The sequence below is a fragment of the Chinchilla lanigera genome, unplaced genomic scaffold, assembly GCF_000276665.1.
Source record: "Chinchilla lanigera isolate Chin_1 unplaced genomic scaffold, ChiLan1.0 scaffold00155, whole genome shotgun sequence".
NCBI lineage: Eukaryota > Metazoa > Chordata > Mammalia > Rodentia > Chinchillidae > Chinchilla > Chinchilla lanigera.
The window spans coordinates 2,200,641-2,210,617 of NW_004955556.1; the positions used below are offsets into that span (position 1 = coordinate 2,200,641).

Sequence of the window (9,977 nt, forward strand, 5' to 3'; positions counted from 1 at the left end):
TAGTGACTGTGACCTTCATGGTGTCCTGGGCTCTGCGCTAAGTGCAGTGTGCTCCTGAGAACACCCAGGGTGTGTGAGGTCCTCGGCCTGTCTCCTGGACAGTGACAAACAGGACTTCTGAGCATGGACTTGGACCGTGCAGGTGAGACTTGGCCAGTGCCACACCCTTTTGGCTGAAGTCTGAATGGGGCAGGAGAGCAGGGGTTCAGCTAGGTGCTGAGCACACCACCCCCTCCTCAGGTCTAAGCCAATCAGAGCACTGCGTTTCCTCAGCAACCACGATTGGCAAGGGCTTAGGCAAATGATCCATTCAGGACCAGGGAAACCATGTTATTCACTGGGACTTCCTGCCACAGGGCTCCTCTTCCCCACCCCTAAGGGCATAGGGTGGGTATGAGGCTGGCTCTGTGGAGGGTGGGGGTCAGGGATGAGAGAAAGAGCAGCACAGGGCTTAGCCCCCTCCAGCTTAAGCTGTTCTAAAGCCAAATTGTCAAGGAACTTTCTGATTTCATAAGTCAACCATCACTCATTTGAGCCTGTTTGGAGTTTGCTTTTCTGCAAGTTGCAGCAAAAGGAACTCTAAGTGACCTAAGTTTCTATAACTTTCTGAAAGAAAAGCAAACCCCTAGATACTTAAGAGAAAACCAAGCCCATGCATACCAAGCCTGTAGACACCAAACTTTCTACATTAAATGATTTCAGAGGTAAACCAGAGGCAGACATTGCAGACACCTGAATCTGGGTTGTCTTACATTTTATATCTGGTTTTGATTTATCTAGGCATACACTCAAAACCACCATAATTCAGATCTTCAGTCTTTGAACCATCGTGCAGATAGACCTCCCTGGGTAAGTGAGGAATTAGGAGGTGCACAATTTCATGGTGGGGGGGTAAATGAGATTTTTTTGTGGTTCAGTCAGGGCTGCCCCTTCCTGAGGCCCCAGCAATAAAAGTTGGTGAGAGGAAAGGGAGGGGTCCTTCAAATAGAAGTCTTAGCATCTTGTAGGAAAAGCAAAGCAAGAACCAGACCTTATTCCCTATGAGAGTTATGGAGATGTGTTCAGACAAACCAAGGCCAACTAGGAAAGGTCTAAAGGCCCTGGACATCACCTAAGGAAGCGGCGGTTTGGCTAGTGAACCAGGGTCCCCTTAAGAACCCTTTGTGTAAAGGGTAGCTGGTGATGAAAGAGTGACCCCTGCTGGCCAGCCACAGGGGCATGGTTCAAGAAAACAGGTAAGTGGGAAAGAGTGCCTAGAAAGCTGTTACTTTGGTGCTTTATGGCGGACACCACAGATAGAAACCTGGACCAGTCAGGGAACCTAAGACAAGCAGGTGTCAGATATATTGGACCCCCAGCAACAAAGCCAGGACTGTGACACCAGCTGGTGGCCCCTATTCTGACCCTTTTCTCCCTCCCCACTGCTAGCATTCAGAGCTACCCAACCCCATCCCCTGCCCTTGACTAAACCCAGGGTGCATTTGGACTTCCTGATAATATCAGGATACCTTGTGCAAATGAAGACAATAAAGAAATGTGAACATATGGATAGGTTGAGCTTGGGAGATGATAATTCATACACACACAGGCACATTGCACTGTCCAGCTGTGGGGACTGCGAGAGACCACGTGACAGGCACCCAGGCAGCCTCTATAGCCAGATGTGATAACCTCTTATATAAACAAGGCTAGAGCCCTTTATCTTCGGTCTCCAAACCCAAAAACTTCTGGAAAGTTCAAGTTTCTTTTTAGCTCTTATAGCAAAATTTGACCTTCAGGAATATTTTTGTATTTACGTATTTGTTTCACTGCAGAAATATTATGTGTTGGATGATAAGGCATCATTTCTGATCCCTATGGGGCTATTACCGTATGTGCAATATAATACTAAATTTTACAAATCGGAAACTTTCTCTGTCTCAAAAACATTCTCAGCCATCAGGATTTCAGAGGGGGGTTTATAGAGCTTTATATGTTTCAAAATGTTAACTGTGAGCATTGTTGGACAAGGGCGAGATTATGAATTATTTTTTGTTTCCTGCTTTATGTTTCAAATTTCCCAGATTTTCTGTACTGTAAACTGCTATCAGAATAAAAATCAAATCTGCAGCATTTACAACATGACACTGGGCAGCAGCCCCTGTGCATCCCCAAGAGCACTCAGACTGCCCTGTAGGGCCCCCTTGCTTAGCCTCTGGAGTGAGGGAGGCTCATGGGCAAGGGGCTGCCCACCATGTGCCCCGCTCCTCCAGCCCCCACCCTCCTCTGCAGCTGCAGCTCTCCTTAAGGGTTTTCCCTGCCCTCTGGAATCCTTGTGCTGAGCTGGACCAGTGCCCAGCACACTTCCTGCCCCCTCCCCAAGCATGATTTCTGCAGCTGTGCCAGTCCCCTGCTCTGCTGGTCATGTCCCCAAGGGACAGGACAGCAAGTTCTGTCCGGTCACTCGGGGACTCCTGGCTTCACCCTTCCCCTGGGGCATCTCTCACCGCACCCTGTCGCCAGTGGCTCTGCTGCATCTCCCTGAAGCTCTTTGGCTCTCTGCCCCACGGGCAAGGTCACCATCAGTCCTCCCCAGAGTAGAGCACCCTGCCCAGGGCCTGGTATTTTGAACTGTGATGCCATGAATAGTGGGGATGGACAGGGACCAAATATGGGCACATTGCTTTTAAAATAACACAGTCTCTGGGGCTCAGAAGCTGCATCAGCCTCTACCAGCTGGGAGTACAACTCTGGGCACATAGCCACCTCCAACCTCCCACCCACACAGACTTCGCAGTCCTCCTAGCTGTCAAGTACAGCCCAAGTGGCCTCAGCATTGATCTGAACCAAGACCTCATCACCCTCTACAGTGACTGCGCTGGGATTCTAGAGCAGCAAGATATGTGTGCTTGTGGCACTGCTCAGAGCAGCGAGTGGACACGCGTTTCCTCCGCAAACTCCAGTTCCATCAAACCCACAGCAGACAGTGGCAACCTGAGCACATCAAGACCTTAAATCCTGACCACTGTCCTCTCAACTGCAGTGACCTGTACCGACTCATACTCACAGGGAGGAAGTATGGGAGGAGGATTTGAACCCTCATCTACCCTACTCTGAAGTCTTCCCCATCACACTGAGTGACACCAGCACATACATACTGCATCCCCAATCCCTGCTGTTCAGGAGCCCATTCCCAGTGGGAGCAGCTGAGCCACACTGGCAGGCCCTGACTCTGTAAGCCACAGGCCCCTGACACGCCCTGATAGAGTCCTACGCACCACCCACCCTCCTGACCCCGGATTTGTGTCATCTTCTGAGTACTCTGTGTTGTTTCTATATTTGGAGGTCCTCTAAATGATAAAGGAGAGATAATATAACGCCCAACCCGCTAGATGCTAGATATACCAAGTTTGTGTTCCCCAAAATAGAGGAATAAATTCTAAGGAAAACAGAGGTTAAGAGTAGGAAATATTCACTGCGGGGGAGAGATACAGCTCCTGAGACACAGGAAGGACCCAAACGAGTTGCTGCAGATTCTGCTTTACAAAGCAGCGTTTTACAAAGCAAAATCATGAGATAGGTACAAAATCACAAGGTGGGTACAGTGTGGGGCAAAACTACAATCAACCGATAGGATTACAAGTATAGCCACTTAGGTAATATTGATCCAGTGGGGAAGCAGGTCATGTAGCAAGTTCACATGGAAAGAACATGGACCTTTTTTGGGAAAAATGAGTCAGGGTGTCCTGGTCACCCACCTCAGTGACTGATGTCTATTTGGGCTTATTGGACTAGGTAATACTAATCAGGTAACACTACTATACCAGATAATACTAGTATAATGTTTATCCCTCGGGGAGGTATATAGGCATTCTGTCTCCATCTTGAGGTCTGGCCTTCGTTGACTGGACCTCCAGCAACAGTTGTAATGTGTTACCTTCTACACTGACTCCCTCGAGGGCCCAGCCCTGCCTGACACCATACTATTTCTACCTAACTTAGTTGTCTACAATATTTTCAGTCCTTTTTCTTGGATTCCTTGATCCATGGCCCAAGAGAGGGACACGTGTCACCCATCTGCAGAGTCTTCCCAACAGAGCTGACAAGGAAGTGAGCAAGGGTCCTAATTAGCAGGAGATAACCCGGCACAACGCAGATCCTTTGCAGTTGGCCATGTCCTTCCCACAGGCCTGTGTGCTGGCCGAAGTCTCGGATGTTTATAGAGCCTTCATTAACAAGAGCTGCCTTAGATAACAGGCCTGGGGCAGCGCTGAAGCCAGATAAGAACAAGTGGCGGACAGTCCAGGATGCAGGGCGAGCCTGAGCTGGCCGGGTGCTCCCTGCAGACCACTCGGCAGCATGATGTGAGCCCAGTGCTCCCTGGCTCCTTCCGGCACCCAGTGACTTGCCACCACTACCGCAGCCCTACGGCCTGCTCTCCAGGGCCCAAGATGTCTCCTGGGGCTCTGTGGCTGGCCCTGCTTGTGCCGTCCCTGCTGGCCTACCTTGTGCAAGGGAGGCCGTTGCAGAGCGGGTGGCAGACATTGCCAGGGGAGCCTGGCAGCGGGCGGCAGGAGAGCACTGTGGACCTGACAGTGCTCCTGGAGAACATGAAGGTGGATTTCCTGCGCAGCCTCAACCTGAGCAGCGTCCCCTCCCAGGACAAGACCAAGCTGGAGCCACCGCAGTACATGATCGACCTGTACTACAGGTACACTTCAGACAAGTCTTCCACCCCGGCCTCCAACATCGTGCGCAGCTTCAGCGTGGAAGGTACAGTCGGGGCCTGGGGGTGACACATTGGCCAGGGCAGCTCTGCCAAATGGGGAGGCATATGGCCACATGCAACCCTAAAATCCCCCGTTGAAATTCATTGGAATGAAATAAAATGAAAATTCTTTTCTGAAGTGGCCAATAGTTGTGTGAGGCTGATGGATGTCACAGTTGTGTGAGGCTGATGCAAGTCACAGGGCCTGTGCAGCATCTCAAAGGTTCCTGCAGAAAACTCTGTCCCTGGCCACAGACAACACCGAAGGCATCGGTGCTCAGGGGTGCCAGCCCCTCCCTCACCTCCTCTCCTCCCTCTCCCCTTCTTTCCTCTCCTTTCCTCTTTTCTTCCTTTCTCTTCACCTTCTCTTCTTGCCTTCCTCCCTCGGCTTCTCTCCCCTTCTGTCTTACCCTCCCTTGTTGCCTCCTTCCAACTTACAAATTACTTACTTCACACCCAACTAACCAGTGTAATTTTAAACTTTGGAAGAACACTTACTCCTCTCTATGAAGAGCTTTTAAAACCCAGATGAGAAAACCTTTGGACAGACAGGTGTTGGAAGAAAACTACCTTATTTTTCTAACTGTGAAATTCCTTGACTTAGGAAGACTAGAAGTAAACACCGACTTAACCTGAGTCCACTACTCATTAGCCTGGGGCAGCAGTAGAAATGAGTTCAGGACAGTGTGGCCCAAGTGCGCAGGTGCGGGGAGCTCACCTAGTCCAGGTGTGGGTGAGAGGTTAAGTAGCCAGACTCCCACCAAGCTCTGCCCTCTGTATAAGTGACATCGGCCTTAGAGTCCCAGTCAAGGGCTGAGCGTGGGTCCTCTACCCCTGCTGGGCGTCAGACCTACAAATGCCCCAGGGCCAGGCTACACTCGCCTGGTAGGCAAAGCCACTAAACGCACAACGCATGTTCACTGCTGCTAGATTTTCTGATTACCCAAAAGAAGAACATCTGGATTTTATATGAACTTGCCTGATTTTTAAAATTCTGCTTTTACTTTTAAAAAAAATGCACTCCACAGTATGCCGGGAGCATACACCTGTGACCCCTTAAGAGAAGATTCAATTTCCTTGGTCAGGGTCTGAATTATCATATCCCAGGGGCCCACAGAGGGAAGACGCAGAGCCCAGCGGTAGAGTGTGGGAGCTGGGGCAATGTGCTGGCCTGGTCCCATGCTCCATCCGAGATGGCCAAGGGAGGGTATTTTCTCAGTGTCTGACCATGGTCTGCTGGCACTGACAAGCCATGCCCCAGTCAGAGCACATGAGTTGTAAGGGCAAGGTCCCAATGCATTGGCTGAGGGGCAACACATCCCACAGGAGCGGAGATAGGCACCATGCTGGGCAAGAGAGCCCAGGGAGGGGGTGGAGAGGCCATGTGTTTCATGTGTGTTGGGGCTGTGCAGAGGTTAGGAGGGCACAGACCTATTAACTGAGCATCTGCTATAAGCTGGGAACTGTGTCGCTAAAGTTCTGTGTGCACCTTGATAAGGCTTCACACCCATTCTAGAGGCAGGTAAGACAGAAGAGGAAACTGAGGCACAGAGAGACTAAGAACTTTGCAAGGTAATAAGTCCAATGAGGGGTGAGTCAGGATCAGCTCTTTGTGTGTGGGATTCCCAAGCCTGAATGACCAGTGTCAGCAGAACACCAGGCCTCTGCTCTTGTGGGTGGACACACAGAATGCCCCAGCTCTGGGTGCCTTCCAAGGTTCTGCTCACTCAACATATCAAGTGGAAAATTCCAGAATAGGCAGTTCCTACGTTCTGAATGATTAGTATTACACTACATTGTTCCAATCATTCTATTTTACTGTAATCACTGTGAATCTCTTACTGTGCCTAATCTAGACATTAACACTCATAAACGTGCATGTGCGGGGAAAACAGAGAGAGTTGGGGTTTGGCACTGCCGGAAGTATCAGGCATCCACTGGGGCTGTGGACTGCATGCCGGAGGATAAGGGGCTGGCTGGAGATCTCAAAACCAAGCCACTTCTCTTCCCTCCTTGTGAAGTGCCATGGGATAATGCAATGGCCAGGTGTCAGCTTAGGAGAAATGGGAAGTAGAGAGAATTATATGGCTGAACAAAAGCCTCATTTTCAGTTTCCATAACAAAACCACCCACTTTCACTTTGCTTGAAAGTTACAATTCATAGTGATGTCTACATGGTTTAGAGGCTGAGATTTCTCATCTTGCAATAGTGGACTTTTCAGTCCCCAACCAGGGTCTGTATACCCTTGGGATTGCCACACTAATGCTGCCAATGCTTTCATTTTTCTTTATTGATCAAACATACTAGCTGTGTGCATTTTGGCAACTGAATACCTTGAGTCTCCATCTTCCTGTCTGTAAAAGTGAAATAAGAACTAGATTCCCCCTATGGTAAGTGTGAAGATTAAAGTAAAATGCAATATGTGAAGCTCTTAGCATAACGCCAGCCATGTGGTAGTAACTCAACAGACAGTAGGAACTGTCAACCCCCACTGGAGGTGTTGCTTCTGCTTTCCCTTGGAAGATCCCAAAGGAAGCTTTCAAAATGCTTTTCTACTAAGGGTTTAAAGGGAACTAAATAGAGATAATAGAGATAAATCTGTCCTCCCATGAGTCCTTTCATCCAAACCAGGAGACTCAGCTTAGGGGTCACAAGGGTAGACACTCCGGCCCTGCCCATCTTGTGTCTTTGCATTTCAGATGCCATCTCCACAGCTGCCACCAAAGACTTCCCCTTCCAGAAGCACATCCTGCTCTTTAACATCTCCATCCCCAGGCACGAACAGATCACCAGGGCGGAGCTCCGGCTCTATGTCTCCTGTCAAAATCACATGGACAACTTCCGTGGGCTGGAAGGAAACATGGTCATCTATGATGTCCTGGATGGAGAAGATGCCTGGGATGGTGCCTCAGGGACCAGGACCTTCCTGGTGTCTCATGACATTAGGGGCGAGGGCTGGGAGACCTTAGAAGTATCCAGCGCTGTGAAGAGGTGGATTAGGGCAGACTCCTCCAAGAGCAAAAATAAGCTGGAAGTGATGGTGGAGAGCTGCAGGAAGGGCTGTGACACATTGGACATCAGTGTTCCCCCAGGTTCCAAAAATCTGCCCTTCTTTGTCGTTTTCTCCAATGACCGAAGCAATGGGACCAAGGAGACCAGACTGGAACTCAGGGAGATGATCGGCCATGAGCAGGAAAGCATGCTCAGAAAGACACCCAAGAGCAGCTATGGGGAGTCAGGCGAAGGCCATAGGGAGGAAGAGGAAGAAGGGGAGGAGGAGGAGGTTGCGGCAGGTCACGCTGCAATGGGGTCATTGTTAGCCAGACACAAGCGGAGCATCGGGGCCAGCAGCCACTGTCAGAAGACCTCCCTGCGGGTGAAATTCAAGGACATTGGTTGGGACAGCTGGATCATCGCCCCCAAGGAGTACGATGCCTACGAGTGTAAAGGTGGCTGTTTCTTCCCCCTGAGCGATGACTTGACACCAACAAAACATGCCATTGTGCAGACACTGGCACACCTCAAGCATCCCAAGAAGGTGGGCAAGGCCTGCTGCGTGCCTACCAAACTGAGCCCCATCTCCATCCTCTACAAGGATGATGGAGGGGTGCCCACCCTCAAGTACCACTATGAGGGCATGAGCGTGGCTGAGTGTGGGTGCAGGTAGTACCTGCCTGGGGGACAGGGGAAGGCAGGGGTTCCTGGTGAGAGGCCCTGCGTCCCTTGGGAACAACAGGGACTACATGGCTCTTCAGGTCAGCCTGGAAAAAGGAAGGGAGACTGCTGTCCTTCTTGTGACACCGCCAAAGCACACTTCCCTGGGCTCCACCCCTGGCGAAGGGGACACGAAGGATGTGGACAGAGTAGGAGAAGGGGATGGGCCTTAGGATGTTTGATTTATAGGCACAAAAACCAAAAGCCAGCAGGCCAGCAAGTACTCCTGCTCAGGTCTGTGCGGCAGCAAGGCCTAGGACCTGCGTGTCAGCCAGTTACTCTGCAGTACAAGAGCGGTTGATGTTGGGAGGCTGGAGCGCTGGGGCCAGGCCGAGCTTGTCACATCAGGCTGTGACCTGCTCTCTCATGTTTTCCTTCTGTGGCCAACGGCCTTCTAATATCATCCCCGGGTCACTGGAAAACTGTCCCCCAAACCCAGCTGCAGGCTGCAGAGAGTGCCTTCAAGACAAGTCCTCTGACATGACCTGTGACAAAACCACTGTGATTCTGGTGCTGTGCACAGGTCAGGGATTCACAGAGGGACACACAAGGTCCCTGGACTCCACTCTGTGACAGTCTGAAGGGGACAGCTGGTGTCCCGCCCCTTTGTGATGACCTAAAAGACTGCCCAGCTGCCCAGCATAAGGTAGTCATGCAGCCCCTGCCCAAGGAGACAGAGGGCAGGGCAAGGGTTTGGATTTGTTGGATTTAACTATGCTCTCAATTTGGTATTTGAAATGTCCTTGTTTTTACTCCTTGGAGACATGCATTCAGGTGATAAAATATCCAGCTTTCTGGCCAGGGTCCCCTGGCACTTGAAGGCCCCCTTGTCGGCCCCCTTCTGCAGGTTTCTGGAGTCACACAGGCCCTGTCCCCACGGTTTCACCTGCTTAGGGTCCTTCCTGTCCTCTGACCCTGCTGCTGCACAGGGACCTGCGTGGCATGAAGAGGCTGAGAGGCACGGAGGGTCTCCTACCCCTCCCCTCCCTGCGGAAGCCCCCACACAGGAAGAGAAAGTCAGTGTTAAATGTTTACATGGAATCAACGAGCAACTTTAATGAAGCACTGAGTTCAGCTCCTGGAGTTGGAGAAAGTGTGAATGCCTGGTTCCTGCCAAGCAGGGTGATGGGACAGGGCTGTTCCAGTGGTGGGTGACTCTTCTTCCCATCTTGGGTGTGCGTTTCTATGTCTGTGTGAAGCTTCACTTGGAAATAAAGTCAAATGCTGATGTGAGGCCTTTCTTGAATATTAGGCTGGCGTCTCAGTGTACCTGCCCCCACCTGCCCAGGAGTCCGGAGCTGCACTGTCCTTTACCAGGCTGGGGAAAGAGAGGATACACTGGCAGTGTGCCTGGTGCGCTGAGCGGACACACAGAAATAGCTGCAGGTCTCCCTACAGGGCCCAGGCCACACAACACCTCCAGCTCCCTCTACCACACTCTGCTCAGAGCCTCTCCCTCTCCTCTGTCCTGTCCACATTGTCCTGCCCGCCCTCTAGGCTTCCCCACCCCACACA

The 9,977-nt window shown here is 51.1% G+C and overlaps 1 protein-coding gene across 1 annotated transcript; it reads left to right on the forward strand.

The window, feature by feature from the left end:
• Positions 1–4,200: 4,200 nt before the first annotated feature.
• On the forward strand, positions 4,201–9,695 carry Gdf2 (growth differentiation factor 2). Its single transcript, XM_005412612.2, has 2 exons — positions 4,201–4,752; positions 7,448–9,695. The coding sequence occupies exons 1-2, from the start codon at positions 4,287–4,289 to the stop codon at positions 8,413–8,415; spliced, it is 1,434 nt and encodes a 477-aa protein (XP_005412669.1). The 5' UTR covers positions 4,201–4,286; the 3' UTR covers positions 8,416–9,695.
• Positions 9,696–9,977: the final 282 nt, after the last annotated feature.

What these genes read in the sequence shown, in the direction of transcription:
- Gdf2 (XM_005412612.2), top strand. Translation starts at nt 4,287, where the DNA reads ATGCAGGGCGAGCCTGAGCTGGCCGGGTGCTCCCTGCAGACCACTCGG. An exon ending in GCGCAGCTTCAGCGTGGAAG is followed by an intron (nt 4,753 to 7,447) that starts GTACAGTCGGGG and finishes TTTGCATTTCAG; the next exon opens with ATGCCATCTCCACAGCTGCC.